Genomic DNA, 16339 nt, shown 5'->3' with positions numbered 1-16339 from the left:
CTCACCTGGCTTCACCTATCACATTCTAGCTTATACTCTTTCCCCTCCTCCCACTATCTTATTCTGGCTTCTTCCCTATTCCCTTCCAGTCCTATTGAAGGATCTCAGCCCAAAACATTGACTCTTTTTCATCTCCATAGATACCACCTGACCTGCTAAGTTCCTCCAGCATTTTGTGTGTTGCTCTGGAAATTTCCAGCGTCTGCAGAATCTCATGTTGATAACCAAGTACAACCAAGTTTACACCTTGAGGAACACAGTTGTTGCTTTCTGAATAGCAAGAAACCAGGAACAACACTGACTAGCTTCAATGTCTACTAAAAGATAAATATTTGCCAAGAGAATGAAAGATCTCTCCTAGTGCTATAGAGCCCAGAATCAGGCCCTTTGGCCAACTGGTCCATGCTGAGCAAGACTCTCATCTAATCATTCCTCCATTTGCCCATATTTGGCCCATTTCCCTCTAAATCAGGAGCTCCCACCTTTTTTAAGCCATTAACAAAGGGTCCATGAAACCCAGGTTGGGAATTCCTGCTCTAAACCTTCCGATCCATTTGCCCATCCAATCTTGTTAATGTACCAACCTGAACCACTTCCTCAGGCAGCTCATTCCAAAGACTGTCCACTCCCTGCGTGAAAATTTTGCCCCTTGGTTTTCCATTAAATGTTTCCACTCTCACCTTAAACCTACGCCCGCTGCTTCTGGATTCCCCAGTCCTTAGAAAAAGACTACTTAACTGAGCTTCCCTATGCTGGTAATGATTTTAATTACCTTATAAGGTCACTATGCAACCTCCTTCACTCCAGGGATAAATAGTCCCAGCCTATCATTCTCCTAGACTCCACAGAATAAAGCCCTTGACTCTCAACTTCTAACTGAGTCTGCTTAGTTAAGTAATGCTGCCAGATCTCCTAGAGGACAGGAATGGATTTATTTTAATGCTCCTTCTCAAGGTGGTTCTGGGAAGAACACTGAACTCCTCATGCATTGCTGTGACTTGGTTTGTGTGCTCAATCTTTAGAAGGGAAGCTTAAACCTGCCCCAACTTTAGTGAAATCCATGCTCAATTTCCCCCTCAGATTGGGCCACTAGAACTAGAAGTTGTAGGGTTGGGGTGAAATACTTAAGGGGAACCTGAGGGGGAGTTTCTTCACTCGGTGGGTGGCACGAGTGTGGTACAAGCTGCCAGAGGATGCAAGTTCAATCGGTTTCCTCTGGCTGCTCTGATACCGAAGCAATTAGCGTGACACTATTACAGCTCAGGGTTCAATTACTGCGCCCTCTGTAAGAAAGTTTGCACATTCTTCCTGCGTGCGTGGGGGTTTCCTTCGGGTGCTCCGGTTTCCTCCCACAGTCCCATGACGAACCGGTTAGGTTAATTGGTCGCTGTGAGTTGTCCCGTGGTTAGGCTAGGTTTAAATGGATGGGTTGCTGGGTGACATGGCTCAGTACGCCAGAAGGGCCTGTCCGCACTGAAACTCTGATAAGTTTGAGAAGTTTGGATAGGTACCTGGATGAGATGGGTATGGAGGGCTCTGGTTCAGGTACAGGTAGATCTGGCTGGCATGGACTAGATGGGCTGAAGGGCCTGTTTCTGCGCTGTAGTGCTCTACGACTTCATTAGACGCCGTACCAACCAAAGTGATTCCAATCTGCTCACTCCTGACCGTGCTGCTCTCTTGGTTTACTTACAACTGCAAATCTGTGTCCAAAACTCAGCCATTCCTTCTCCAGCAGGACTTCAAACCCCTTGATGGTTCGGTAGTAGCTGTCAAGGATTAGCATACTGAGGGATGTGAGCTGTGAAGTCCGATCCCAGCCATCGCTGCAGTGGACAACAACTGAGGTCTTCGCAGATTCAACCTTGTCGGCAATGCGGACTGCTCCGGCCAACAGGATCTGAGAGAGAAGGGAAGAGCCAGTTCAGATTCAGATATTTATCACAGGTACATCAAAACATACAGTGAAATACGTCGCGAACTAGAGAAAATCTGCAGACGCTGGAAATCCAAGCAACACACATAAAATGTTGGAGGAACTCAGCAAGCCAGACAGCATCTATGGAAAATAATATAGTGACATTTTGGATTGAAACTCTTCAGTCCTACTGAGTTCCTCCAGCGTTTTATGAGTGTTGAGTGAAATACGTATGTCATTTGCTTTAACAACTAACACAATCTGAGGATGAGCTGCAGGTAGCCCACAGGTTTCACCACACATTCTGGTGCCAAAATACCACGCCCAATATGTTCAGCAGGACAATACAAGAAACAACAGCAGCAGCAAAACAAAAACGGCAAAGCAAGCCCCTCTCCACCCATCCACACACAGGCCGCATCCAGGCCTCCAGGCCTCCAGTCCTTGTCCCCGGACTCTCAGACTTACAGACGTTGGGCTTCCAACTTCAGACCTTGTCCCAGTACTCCACAGCACGGTTCCGGGCTCGCACAAACCCCCAGGTCTGGTGATCCAGATCCATGTGGCGCCCCCGTGACTACATGGGTTGCTTCCCACACTCCCAAGATGTAGGGGGTAGGTTAATTGGTCACCCGGGCTTAACTGGCAGCATGAGCTCACTGGGCCGGAAGGGCAAGATACCGTGCTGTTACTCAAAGGAATACATGCTCCTGCCAACAACCGTCTCCTCCAAGAAGACCACAACCTTGTCGTAGGGTTTGGAGGCTTGTGTGCCTCAATGACCCAGAGAGCTACGTTGGCTCGAGTCAGGGCTTTATGCTTTCGCTCTTAGTAGGGTCACCCATGCCAAACCGGTCAAAGGTTAGAGGCCAGACTAAGACTGGTCCACCGGTCCTCCAGGTTCAGGGGTTCAGCTCAGAGCTAACAACCCTGACTGGTAAAACAAAACTGTTACGGAAACAGCAATGAAGAATCCTTCTACATCCGGGTGTGACGGTATTCCTGAGTCTCCACCTGGGACTTGCACGGCTGAATGAAGACCGAGAGGAAGCTGCTGACATGATGAAAGAAGCCCTGAACACTGCTAGAGATGGAGAACCATCATTGCTGCCCTAATCGTCAATGATGTAGCAGGCAGAAGTAAATAAGTAACAATTGTGCCAATGAATAGATACAGTTTAGAGGGGGACACAAAATCAGTACAGGAAATAAAGTCTCACCCGTATGTACTCTAGCCAATGAGTCGAATCGATATTTGACAGCCACTTGGATTCATCAATGACTGGGTAAACAAAGTCCTTCAGTTTCCTCAGAGACTCCCTCATGACATGGATATTATGAATCTCCAAGAAAACAAGCTCGGCGTTTGAGTAGGCACTTTCACTCTCAAAGCCTCCTCCCTTGGCCTGAACAATGGCAACAAGAACGCATGCATCAATGGAAGTCTGAAGCGAGCAATCATTAAGCATTTTTAAACACATAGAAAGTGATGTCCCACTGCATAAATGCAGTGGCTGAGTTTACTAAACAAACACAACAGAGGGGAATCTGCAAATCAGTCAGCTGAAGACACAAGAGACTGACTGTACTGTCAATGTAAATATCTAATCAGCCAATCATATGGCAGCAGATTAGAAGCATGCAGACTTATCAAGAAGTTCAGTTGTTGTTCAGAACAAACATCAGAATGGGGAAGAAATGTGCTTGAAGTGACTTTGATTGTTGATGCCAGACCAGGTGGTTTGAGTATCTGAGAAACTGATCTGCTGGGATTTTCGCGCACAACAGTCTCTGGAGTTTACAGAGAATGGCGTGAAAAACAAAAAAAAACATCCAGTGAGTAGCAGCTGTGTGGGTGAAAAGGCCTTTTAATGAGAGAGGTCAGAGGAGAACGGCCAGACTGATTCAAGCTGACAGTAACTCAAATAACCACATGTTACAACAGTGGTGTGCTGAAGAGCATCTCTGAAAACACAACATGTCGAACCTCAAAGTGGATGGGTCACAATGTAGAAGACCATGAACACCATGAACTTAAACTCAGGGGCACTTAATTACATCCAGGAGGCACCTAATAAAGTGACCACTAAATGCACGTACTTTGATAAAAAAATACCTTGAACCTTTTGAAAGGACTGGACGGGGGCGGGGGGGGTAGACAGGATAGAGTCGAGGTATGGGGAGATAAGTTCAGTGGGGCGAGAGCAGACAGAAATACTGGTCCTCCTAGAATGCCCTACTTGTGGATATTGGGCAAGAGCTAGCAGAGGGGAATGCTGGGTTGGGAACCATCGGGTTCGAAGCTGCGGAAGGGAAACCTCCTGATGTGACTTTGGTGACCTGATGAAGGCTTTCAACCCAAAACATCAACAGTTCTTTTCCCTGCAAAGATGCTGACTGACCCTCTGATTTGCTGCTGCGGGTACTTTGCTGCTTGTAAAGCAGTCATTTTGCCTACAGAAGTGTTAGATGATTGTAAACAAATCAAGTGCAATGGTTCATGGGCTTAGGTTCCAGCATCCACTTTACCCCCTAAACAACATCCACAGTTGGCACCTTATTGGCATCTGCAACACTGTTCTGTCGAGCGTCGAAGATAGTTAACTTGTGAGACTGAGCATTAGCATCCATGATGGTCTGTAAGTACTTCTCATCTTCCTTGCATCGCTTGTCATTGGGTCCAACCATTGGCTGGCTGCATCTGATAATCGTCGCTTGGGTCTCTGGATGGATCCATGACAAAACCTGGGGCAAAACGGGAAGGAGTTCCAGGCATCATTCATATTCAATGGCTCACAAGCATTTGAATCAGCAACAGAGCACTCACTGAGTCGTACAGCGTGGAACTAGGCCATTCAGCCCATCTACACCAGGGCAAACTGTTGTCCCATCGACCTGCACCTGGACCATAGCCCTCCACACTCCTCCCCTCCGTGTACTCAGCCAAACTTCTCCTAAATGTTGCAACTGAACCCACATCCACTATTTCCGTCAGCAGCACATCCCACACTCTGAGTGAAGAAGTTCCCCCTCATGTTCCTGTTAAATATTTCACCTTTTATGCGTAACCCACGACCTCAAGTTCTAGTTTCACCCAGCCTCCGTAGGAAAAGCCAGCTTGCACTTAACTTACGGGAGGCAGACAAGTGGGTCACGGTTAGGAGGGGGAAGGGGAAGAGTCAGGTAATAGAGAGTACCCCGGTGGCTGTGCCCCTTAACAATAGGTACTCCTGTTTGAGTACTGTTGGGGGGGACAGCTTACCTGGGGGAAGCGACAGTGGCCGTGCCTCCAGCACAGAGTCCTGCCCTGTAGCTCAGAAGGGTAGGGCAAGGAAGAGGAGGGCAGTTGTGATAGGGGACTCGATAGCAAGGGGGTCAGATAGGCGATTCTGTGGACACAGTCCAGAGACCCGGATGGTAGTTTGCCTCCCTGGTGCCAGGGTCCGGGATATTTCTGATCGTGTTCAAGATATCCTGAAGTGGGAGGGTGAGGAGCCAGAGGTCGTGGTACATATAGGTACCAATGACATAGGTAGGAAAAGGGAAGAGGTCCTGAAAGGAGAATATAGGGAGCTAGGAAGGGAGTTGAGAAAAAGGACCGCAAAGGTAGTAATCTCGGGATTACTGCCTGTGCCACGCGACAGTGAGAGAAGGAATGCGATGAGGTGGAGGGTAAATGCGTGGCTGAGGGATTGGAGCAGGAGGCAGGGATTCAAGTTTTTGGATCATTGGGACCTCTTTTGGCGCAGGCGTGACCTGTACAAAAAGGACGGGTTACACTTGAATCCTAGGGGGACCAGTATCCTGGCAGGGAGATTAGTGAGGGCTACTGAGGTGACTTTAAACTAGAATGGTTGGGGAGTGGGAATCAAATTAAAGAGGCTAGGCGAGAGGAGGTTAGTTCACAACAGGGGGATGGGAACCAGTGCAGAGAGACAGAGGGGTGTAAAGTGAGGGTAGAAGCAAAAAGTAGTAAGGAGAAAAGTAGAAGTGGCAGGCCAACAAATCCAGGGCAAGCATCAAAAAGGGCCACTTTTCAACATAACTGTATAAGGGCTAAGAGAGTTGTAAAAGAGTGCCTGAAGGCTTTGTGTGTCAATGCAAGGAGCATTCGTAACAAGGTGGATGAATTGAAAGTGCAGATTGTTATTAATGATTATGATATAGTTGGGATCACAGAGACATGGCTCCAGGGTGACCAAGGATGGGAGCTCAACATTCAGGGATATACAATATTCAGGAGGGATAGACATGAAAGAAAAGGAGGTGGGGTGGCGTTGCTGGTTAAAGAGGAGATTAACACAATAGGAAGGAAGGACATAAGCCGGGAAGATGTGGAATCGATATGGGTAGAGCTGCATAACACTAAGGGGCAGAAAACGCTGGTGGGAGTTGTGTACAGGCCACCTAACAGTAGTAGTGAGGTCGGGGATGGTATTAAACAGGAAATTAGAAATGTGTGCAATAAAGGAACAGCAGTTATAATGGGTGACTTCAATCTACATGTAGATTGGGTGAACCAAATTGGTAAAGGTGCTGAGGAAGAGGATTTCTTGGAATGTATGCGGGATGGTTTTTTGAACCAACGTGTCGAGGAACCAACAAGAGAGCAGGCTATTCTAGACTGGGTTTTGAGCAATGAGGAAGGGTGAATTTGCAATCTTGTTGTGAGAGGCCCCTTGGGTAACAGTGACCATAATATGGTGGAATTCTTCATTAAGATGGAGAGTGACATAGTTAATTCAGAAACAAAGGTTCTGAACTTAAAGAGGGGTAACTTTGAAGGTATGAGACGTGAATTAGCTAAGATAGACTGGCAAATGACACTTAAAGGATTGACGATGGATATGCAATGGTAAGCATTTAAAGATTGCATGGATGAACTACAACAATTGTTCATCCCAGTTTGGCAAAAGAATAAATCAAGGAAGGTAGTGCACCCGTGGCTGACAAGAGAAATTAGGGATAGTATCAATTCCAAAGAAGAAGCATACAAATTAGCCAGAAAAAGTGGCTCACCTGAGGACTGGGAGAAATTCAGAGTTCAGCAGAGGAGGACAAAGGGCTTAATTAGGAAGGGGAAAAAAGATTATGAGAGAAAACTGGCAGGGAACATAAAAACTGACTGTAAAAGCTTTTATAGATACGTAAAAAGGAAAAGACTGGTAAAGACAAATGTTGGTCCCCTACAGACAGAATCAGGTGAATTGATTATGGGGAGCAAGGACATGGCAGACCAATTGAATAATTACTTTGGTTCTGTCTTCACTAAGGAGGACATAAATAATCTTCCAGAAATAGTAGGGGACAGAGGGTCCAGTGAGATGGAGGAACTGAGAGAAATACATGTTAGTAGGGAAGTGGTGTTAGGTAAATTGAAGGGATTAAAGGCAGATAAATCCCCAGGGCCAGATGGTCTGCATCCCAGAGTGCTTAAGGAAGTAGCCCAAGAAATAGTGGATGCATTAGTGATAATTTTTCAAAACTCGTTAGATTCTGGACTAGTTCCTGAGGATTGGAGGGTGGCTAACGTAACCCCACTTTTTAAAAAAGGAGTGAGAGAGAAACCAGGGAATTATAGACCGGTTAGCCTAACGTCGGTGGTGGGGAAACTGCTGGAGTCAGTTATCAAGGATGTGTTAACAGCACATTTGGAAAGCGGTAAAATCATCGGACAAAGTCAGCATGGATTTGTGAAAGGAAAATCATGTCTGACGAATCTCATAGAATTTTTTGAGGATGTAACTAGTAGAGTGGATAGGGGAGAACCAGTGGATGTGGTATATTTGGATTTTCAAAAGGTTTTTGACAAGGTCCCACACAGGAGATTAGTGTGCAAACTTAAAGCACACGGCATTGGGGGTAAGGTATTGATGTGGATAGAGAATTGGTTAGCAGACAGGAAGCAAAGAGTGGGAATAAACGGGACCTTTTCAGAATGGCAGGTGGTGACTAGTGGGGTACTGCAAGGCTCAGTGCTGGGACCCCAGTTGTTTACAATATATATTAATGACTTGGATGAGGGAATTAAATGCAGCATCTCCAAGTTTGCGGATGACACAAAGCTAGGCGGCAGTGTTAGCTGTGAGGAGGATGCTAAGAGGATGCAGGGTGACTTGGATAGGTTGGGTGAGTGGGCAAATTCATGGCAGATGCAATTTAATGTGGATAAATGTGAAGTTATCCACTTTGGTGGCAAAAATAGGAAAACAGATTATTATCTGAATTGTGGCCGATTAGGAAAAGGGGAGGTGCAACGAGACCTGGGTGTCATTATACACCAGTCATTGAAAGTGGGCATGCAGGTACAGCAGGCAGTGAAAAAGGCAAATGGTATGCTGGCATTTATAGCGAGAGGATTCGAGTACAGGAGCAGGGAGGTACTACTGCAGTTTTACAAGGCCTTGGTGAGACCACACCTGGAGTATTGTGTGCAGTTTTGGTCCCCTAATCTGAGGAAAGACATCCTTGCCATAGAGGGAGTACAAAGAAGGTTCACCAGATTGATTCCTGGGATGGCAGGACTTTCATATGAAGAAAGACTGGATGAACTAGGCTTGTACTCGTTGGAATTTAGAAGATTGAGGGGGGATCTGATTGAAACGTATAAAATCCTAAAGGGATTGGACAGGCTAGATGCAGGAAGATTGTTCCCGATGTTGGGGGAAGTCCAGAACGAGGGGTCACAGTTTGAGGATAAGGGGGAAGCCTTTTAGGACTGAGATTAGGAAAAACTTCTTCACACAGAGAGTGGTGAATCTGTGGAATTCTCTGCCACAGGAAACAGTTGAGGCCAGTTCATTGGCTATATTTAAGAGGGAGTTAGATATGGCCCTTGTGGCTACGGGGAGCAGGGGGTATGGAGGGAAGGCTGGGGTGGGGTTCTGAGTTGGATGATCAGCCATGATCATAATAAATGGCGGTGCAGGCTCGAAGGGCTGAATGGCCTACTCCTGCACCTATTTTCTATGTTTCTATGTTTACCTACATCCCTCACAATTTTGTTACCTCTATCAAACCTCCCCTTATTCTCTTATGCTCTAGGGATAAATTCAATCTTTCCCTTTAGCTCAGGCCCTCAGCAACAACTCTGCACTCTTTCAATATTATTGATATATTTGCTGCAGACAGGTGACCAGAACTGCACACAATACTCTAAATTTAGCTCCACTAATGCCTTATACAACTAACATGATATCCCAACTCCTGTCAATTCTTTAATTTATGAAGGCTAATGTGCCAAGAACTGCCTTTATGAGCCTATTTAGCTTTGACGCCAATTTCAAGGAATTATGGATCTGTACTCCCATTATCTTTCTGTTCCACCACACTCCACAATGCCCTACCACTCACCATGTCAACTATCCTGGTTTGTCCTCCCAAAGTGTAATGCCTCATACTTGTCTGCATTAAATTCCATCTGCCATTTTTCAGCCCATTTTTCCAGCTGGTCCAGATCCTGCTGCAAAATTTGATAGCCTTGCTCGCTGTCCTCTACGCTTGACACCTCCAATCTTGGTGTCATCCGCAAATTTGCTGAAAGATGATATTTCATCCAAGATATGCCACTAAAAGTTTCTTATCCATGTACCTGTCCAAATGCCTTTCGAAAGTTGCTATTGTACCTGCCTCAGCCCCTTTCTGACAGCCCATTGTATATGCATACTGCCCTCTGTGTAAAAACTGCGGTTCACAAGTTGCTATTAAATCTCTCCCCTCTCAACTTAGAAAGTGTGTCCTCTAGTTCTTGATTTCCCACCCTTGTGAAAAACACTTCATTCACTCACCCTAAGACCTTCAAGACTCTATACACCTCTACAGCATCATTGTGATTCTCGCATGTCTAATTCTCCCCATAACTCAGTCACCCAAGTCCTAGCAACATCCTAAACAAATTTCATGTCATATGTCAGCGATAATAAAATTGATCAACCTCTGTTCTGATGCCTCTGCATTCGAGGTCTCTTCCTCGAGGCTGTCGGAAGAAGTTACCGAAGTTCTGCGATTCCTAGATTGGACTGGACTCTTCTCAGTTTTATGTTTTATATTGTGTGTTTTCGCCCATTTAATTTTCAGCAATTTAATTGTAGCATGATTTGTCACTATTTTTGTGCAGGAGGGTGTTGGGGTTTGATATTCTCGCAGTTTGCCAATTTGTTTTTCTGTGTGGAGGAGAGGGATTGATGCTCTTGTTGCCAATTTGTAAGTTTTTTTTTGTGTGTGGGGGGGGAGTGATCGATGTTTCTTTTTGAATGACCTCCAAGGTTTTCTTTGTTGCGTGGCTACCTGGAGAAGACAAATCTCAGAATTGTATACTGCACACATGCCTTGATAATAAATGAACCTTTGAACCTTATAAACCTTTGATTTGGACTCAACAATCCTCCTGTGGCCTCACCTATGTCTCGTACAACTACAGGCCTTGAGGATGAAACAAGTGTAATCGTTTGGCCTCTCTCACTTTGATAAGATCTTTGATAACTTCAGCATTGCTTTCCTGCACTGACACCATATCCCCGGATTCCATTAATAAACAAAACCTGCTATCCTGCACTCAAACTCAGAGCCTCCTCAGCCCTCTTCTATGGAGAATTCCGAATGACTGAAGACATTCCTTTTTGCCTCTATCACAATAGTTGGTTTATCATTCTCAGACTGTCAAGCGAGGGAAAGAACATTCATGCAACTACCTTGTTTGGGCTCTATTTGAGGGGACGCTGTGTGCCGTGTGACACTGGCAGAGACGGTGAAGGATGAGGCTGATTTTGCTGCCACATCGGAGTTGTGAGGGAATATAACATACAGTTGGAATCAAAAACTTTCCAGCTGTGGGAATGAGTAGGGGTAACCACAGAGCTGAGAGATTAGCTGCTTCAGTTTCAGTGCAGTGTCCCGGACAACTCTCATGTTCCAGCTACTTTAGCCCACCAGAGCCTGTGAAGCTACAATGTGGGTGGGCCAACTCCTGTAAACAAAACTCTGAAAGTCACTGGTACTTAAGTTATTCACCCTTCGAGACAGCCAGTAAAGGGAGGTCTGTTTCTAAACTCTGTTTGCTTGTCTCAGCTGGTGTGTGTGCGTGGTGTGTGTGTATACGTGCACACACTTACTGGCCACTTTTGGGACACCTGCATACCTAATCATGAATGGAAATATCTAATCAGCTAATCATGTGGCAGAGACTCAATGCAAGAAAAAAACATGCAGACGTGGTCATGGAGTTCAGTTGTTGTTCAGACCAAATATCAGAATGGGGAAGAAATGTGATCTAAGTGAATTTAACCATGGAATGATGGTTGGTACTACATGGGGTGGTTTAAGTACCTAAGAAACTCTGATCTCCTGGGATTTTCACTTACAACAGTCTCAAGAGTTTACAGAGAATGGTGCAAAAAACAAAAAAAACATTCAGTGAGTGGCAGTTCTGTGGGTGAAAACACCTTGTTAATGAGAGAGGTCAGAGGAGAATGGCCAGACCGGTTCAAGCTGACAGGAAGGTGACAGTAACTCAAATAACCACGTGTTACCACATGGTGTGTAGCAGACCACCGCTGAATGCACAACACATTAAACATTGGAGTGGATGGGCTACAGTAGCAGACGACCATGAACACACACTCAGTGGCCACTTTATTAGGCACCAGGACGTCTCCTGCTGATGTCACTAGAGGCAGCTTTTAGCTCTGCTTTGCAAAACTATTGTGGTTACCACCGGGAAGGCACAGTGGCGCAGCGGTCAGCGTAATGCTTTTACAGCACCAGTGACTCGGATTCAATTCCCACCGTTATCTGTACGCAGTCTCTGTGTTCGGTTTTCTCTCACATTCCCAAGACATACAGGAGGTAGATTAATTGGTCACATGGGTGTAATGGCGTTCATGGGACAGAAAGGCCTGTTACCCTGCTGCATCTCTACACAATAAATAAATATCATTGGGACAAATATTTAGTAGGCAGTCACACTTTTACGACAATGGAAATACTTATGCAATAACTTACTAATAAATTAAACAAAATGGGGAAAACAAACACTTAACAAATGAAAACTTGGTCAATATTTTCCCTCCCAACTCCAACCACTATCGTTCTCAAAGAAAATGTGTAACAAGCCCTCTATCACGTGTACACATGGTTTACTGGAGGAGCTCGTGTCAGTCCCAGGTGACCCAAGATCACATACAGTCATAGAAAAGTACAGCATGGGAAAGGGCCCTTCAGCCCATCTAGTCCATGCCAAACTATTTTAAACTGACTACTCCCATCAACCTGCGCCTGGACCATAGCTCTCCTTACCGCCACCATACATGTACTTATCCAAACTTCCCTTAAACGTTGAGATCAAGCTTGCGTGCACCACTTGCACTGGCAGCTCATTCCACACTCTCACATGAAGAAGTTTCCCCTCATGTTCCCCTTAATCTTTTCACCTTTCACTCTTAACCCACGACCTCTTATTGTAGTCCCACCCTACCTCAGTGGAAAAAGCCTGCTTACGTTTAGCCTAGCTATACCCCTCATAATTTTATACACTTCCATCAAATCTCCCCTCAGTCTTCTATGCTCTAAGGAATAAAGTCCTAACCTATTTAAGCTTTCCTTATAACTCAAGTCCTAAAGTCTCAGCAATATCCTTGTAAAGTTTCTCTGTACTCTTTTCAACCTTATTTACATCTTTCCTGCAGGTAGGTGACCAGAACTGTATACATCAGTGAGATATGAACCATAAGACCATAACAGGTCAGTGAGCCCATTGAGTTTAATCTACCATTCGATCATGGCTGACTTATTATCCTCCTTAACCCCATTTTCCACACTTACTAATCAGGAACCTATCAGCCTCAGCTTTAAGTGGTGCACAACAAACAACAACTTACCGGGAATCGGCCACTGGCCCGAAAAGCTGCCACTTTGCAAAGGTCATCATCCTTGACGCTGGTTGGTACGACCACAATTGCCGGGTACGTGTCACAGAGTTCATAGTTACTGTTGACTTTAGATATTGTCCAGCTTTCATTTGGCAGGCCCTATGACAACATTGTTTAGAAGTCAAAGTAAATTTATTGCCAAAGTACACATATGTCACTATATATTACTTTGCGATTCATTTTCCTGCGGGCATTTATGGGAAAATAAAGAAATACAATGGATCTTATGATAAAAAATGCATAAACAAAGACAGACAAACAACCAATATGCAAAGGAAGGCAAATTCCACAAATAAAAATTAAATAATACTTAGAGCATGAGTTGAGCATCCCTGAATGTGAGTCTGTAGGCTGTCGAATCAGTTCAGAGTTGAGGTGAGTGAAGTTATCCACATTAGTTCAGGAGCCTGATGGTTGAAGGGTAATAACTGTTGCAGAACCTGGTGGTGTAGGAACTAAGGCTCCTCTACTTCCTGACTGACGTAGTAACGAGAAGAGAGCATGAACTGGATGGTAGGGGTTCTTGTGACAGCAGAGTAAATATGCTCAATGGTGGGCAGTGCTTTTCCTGTGACACACTGAGCTGTATCCACCACTTTCTGTAGCCCTTTTTTTTTGTTTTGGAAAGGAAAATAAAAGTTTAAAAAAATGCCAAAACAAAATTCTGCTGAACTTTGAGCAGAAAACAAACCACTGGAGGAACTCAGCATGTCGAGCAGCATCTGTGTCAGTGAAAGAAATTGTCAATGTTTCAGGTCAACCCTATCCCTTAGATTTCAGCATCTGCAGTCCCTTGTGTCTCCATTTCACTGCTGAACATTTAACCTTCAACCGAATCAGACAGCTGCAGAGCTTTTCTGGGTCCGTGACCTGAGTGGTATACGTTTTCAGCTTTGTATCTTCTGCCCGATGGGAGAGGAGAGAAGAGAGAATGCCTGGTGTAGATTCATTTGTTTGTTATGTACCATGTCATATGGCATGGGCGATCACGGTCTTTCCATGACCATGACTGTTTTTGGCAAAGTTTTCTACAGAAGTGGTTTGCGGTTGCCTTCTTCTGGGCAGTGTCTTTACAAGACGGGTCACCCCAGCCATTTTCAATATTCTGCCTGGCATCAGTGGTCGCATAACCAGGACTTGTGATATGTACCAGCTCCTTATACGACCATCTCCAATGACTTCACGTGACCCTGATCGGGGGTGGCTACCTTTGCCGCAGGGTGACCTGCAGGCTAGCAGAGGGAAGGAGTGCCTTACACATCCTTTGGTAGAGCCGTATCTCCACCCCATCACCCTCAGGGGTAAGTAGGGCTTTTAACTGCACTGGCTGCTTTACTGAGGCAATGAGGAGTATAGGCAGAGTCCACAGTGGGCAGGAGGTTTCTGTGACGTGCTGAGCCGTGTCCACAGCTCTGTGGTTGTGTTCCATTGCTATGGTGAGGTCAGGACTATGAAGGTTGGTCTGTGAACCTGTGGCATGACAGAGACACTGAACCAACACACCTCAACATTACAGTCGTTACCGACCCCAGCTCAGGAGCTAGACGAGAAAACTTGTGCTGGCTGTCAACACAGATGACACAATTCAGTGTATGCTGCAATGGAAATGGTCCAACCAAGCAGAGTTCACTACCAAGAAGGCCCACCAGTGCCTTTACTTCCTGAGAAAACGAAGGAAATTTGGCCTGTCCCCTAAAACCCTCACTAATTTTTATAGATGCACCGTAGAAAGCATTCTTCTAGGGTGCATCACAACCTGGTATGGAAGTTGTCCTGTCCAAGACCGAAAGAAGCTGCAGAAGATCGTGAACACGGCGCAGCACATCACACAAACCAATCTTCCGTCCGTGGACTCACTTTACACCGCACGCTGTCAGAGCAGTGCTGCCAGGATTATCACAGACACGACCCACACAGCCAACACACTTTTCGTCCCTCTTCCCTCCGGGAGGAGGCTCAGGAGCTTGAAGACTCGTACGGCCAGATTTGGGAACAACTTCCTTCCAACTGTGATAAGATTGCTGAACAGATTCTGACCTGGATCTGGGCCGTACCCTCCAAATATCCGGACCTGCCTCTCAGTTTTTTGGCACTACCTTACTTCCGATTTTTCTATTTTCTATGTATGATTTATAATTTAAATTTTTAATATTTACTAATTTTAACTATTTTTAATATTTAATATTTGTAATCCAGGGAGTGTGAAGCGCAGAATCAAATATCGCTGTGATGATTGTACGTTCTAGTACCAATTGTTTGGTGACAATACAGTATAAAGTATAAGTATAAATGTGATAAATAAGTACATTGAATAAAGCACACATTGTTTAAAAAAAGATCATCCCTGCACAAGAGTCTGTGGAGACCAAAAGAAACAGAATTGACCGACCTGTCTTTTATATTCTGCAACAGGGTCGTACACCTTCCAACCCTGCACCGGGAAGTCCTCTTTGTACTTCATTGCGAAAAGTGACTACACGGGGGCAAAGAACATAGCAGTTCACTAAGACAGCATTTCATTATTGAATACATATATGCTACTTGGGACAGCGGTCTCAAGACCACAGCAAAATGCTGTTGAACTCTGTTTCTCTCTAATGCTGCCTGTCTTCCTACAACTACCAGCATGTTCTTTTACTTATTTAAAAACACAAGAAATCCCCATGTACTGTAGTGACTGACGCAGCACCAAATGATGATGATGATAATAGTCCAACACATTCGCTACATGCCTAATGAGGCTGACTGAATATCTGGAGTATGCTGAGTGTACCTCTGATCACTAAATGAGTACACAGCTCCGTCTGCTGTCAGCAGGTGCATGCCCTGGGTATACTAACACGTTGCGCCGTGGGTCAGGACAGGGGCGGAGGGGCTGGGGGGAGAAGGTGCTTAGGAGGCAAAGGTGTCCTTGGAAAACAGAGAGAGAGGAGAGGAGAGAGAGGAAGAGAGAGAAAAGAAGGGAGGTAGGGAAGGGTGGGAGACAGGGGGAGAGAGAGAGAGAGAGAGAGAGAGAGAGAGAGAGAGAGAGAGAGAGAGAGAGAGAGAGAGAGAGAGAGAGGGGGGGAGAGGTAGGAGCGGGAGTGAGAAGCGGGGGAAAGGGAGGGAGAGGAAGGGAGGAGGAGGAGGGAGAGGGAGTGAGAGGGAGAGGAAGGCAGAAGGAAGGAGAGGGAGAGGAAGCGGAAGGGAGATAGAGTGGGAGAGGGAGAAGGGGTGACAGGAAAGGAGATGGAGGGAGATAGAGAGGGAGGGAGAGGGATAGGGAGAGAGATGGAGGTATAAGTGGGTGCCTGGGAGGAGCTTGTTTTGTTGTTGTTCTGCTGACAACAGTAGCCATGCGATGCAGCCGCCAGAATATGAGGCATTTACCAGCTGCCCTGAGTACATCCTTGGGTGTATTGGGTATTAATGCAAAAGACCCATTTCACTGTATTTTCAGTGTACATGTGATAAAAACTAAATCTAAATCTGAATCATAAGATCAGAAGAGGGGATG

General features: G+C 45.5%; 2 protein-coding genes across 7 annotated transcripts in view; one reads left to right on the top strand and one right to left on the bottom strand.

The window, feature by feature from the left end:
* Positions 1-16339, bottom strand: part of mtmr1b (myotubularin related protein 1b) — a 66921-nt gene that overhangs the window by 20617 nt on the left and 29965 nt on the right. For 5 of the 6 annotated variants that reach the window (XM_072271004.1, XM_072271007.1, XM_072271005.1 and 2 more), the window contains 5 exons: positions 15233-15316; positions 12793-12942; positions 4475-4663; positions 3139-3324; positions 1694-1900 (listed from right to left, as the gene is read on the bottom strand). In XM_072271004.1, coding sequence (XP_072127105.1) covers positions 1694-1900; positions 3139-3324; positions 4475-4663; positions 12793-12942; positions 15233-15316 — 816 coding nt within the window. The remainder of the gene's footprint in view (positions 1-1693; positions 1901-3138; positions 3325-4474; positions 4664-12792; positions 12943-15232; positions 15317-16339) is intronic. The other variant, XM_072271009.1, reaches the window with a different exon arrangement.
* LOC140204351 (CD99 antigen-like protein 2) overlaps positions 1-16339 on the top strand; it is a 269749-nt gene that overhangs the window by 241226 nt on the left and 12184 nt on the right. The window lies entirely within an intron of this gene.

This window comes from Mobula birostris, chromosome 10, assembly GCF_030028105.1.
Source record: "Mobula birostris isolate sMobBir1 chromosome 10, sMobBir1.hap1, whole genome shotgun sequence".
NCBI lineage: Eukaryota > Metazoa > Chordata > Chondrichthyes > Myliobatiformes > Myliobatidae > Mobula > Mobula birostris.
This window is presented reverse-complemented; position numbering and strand designations above follow the sequence as displayed.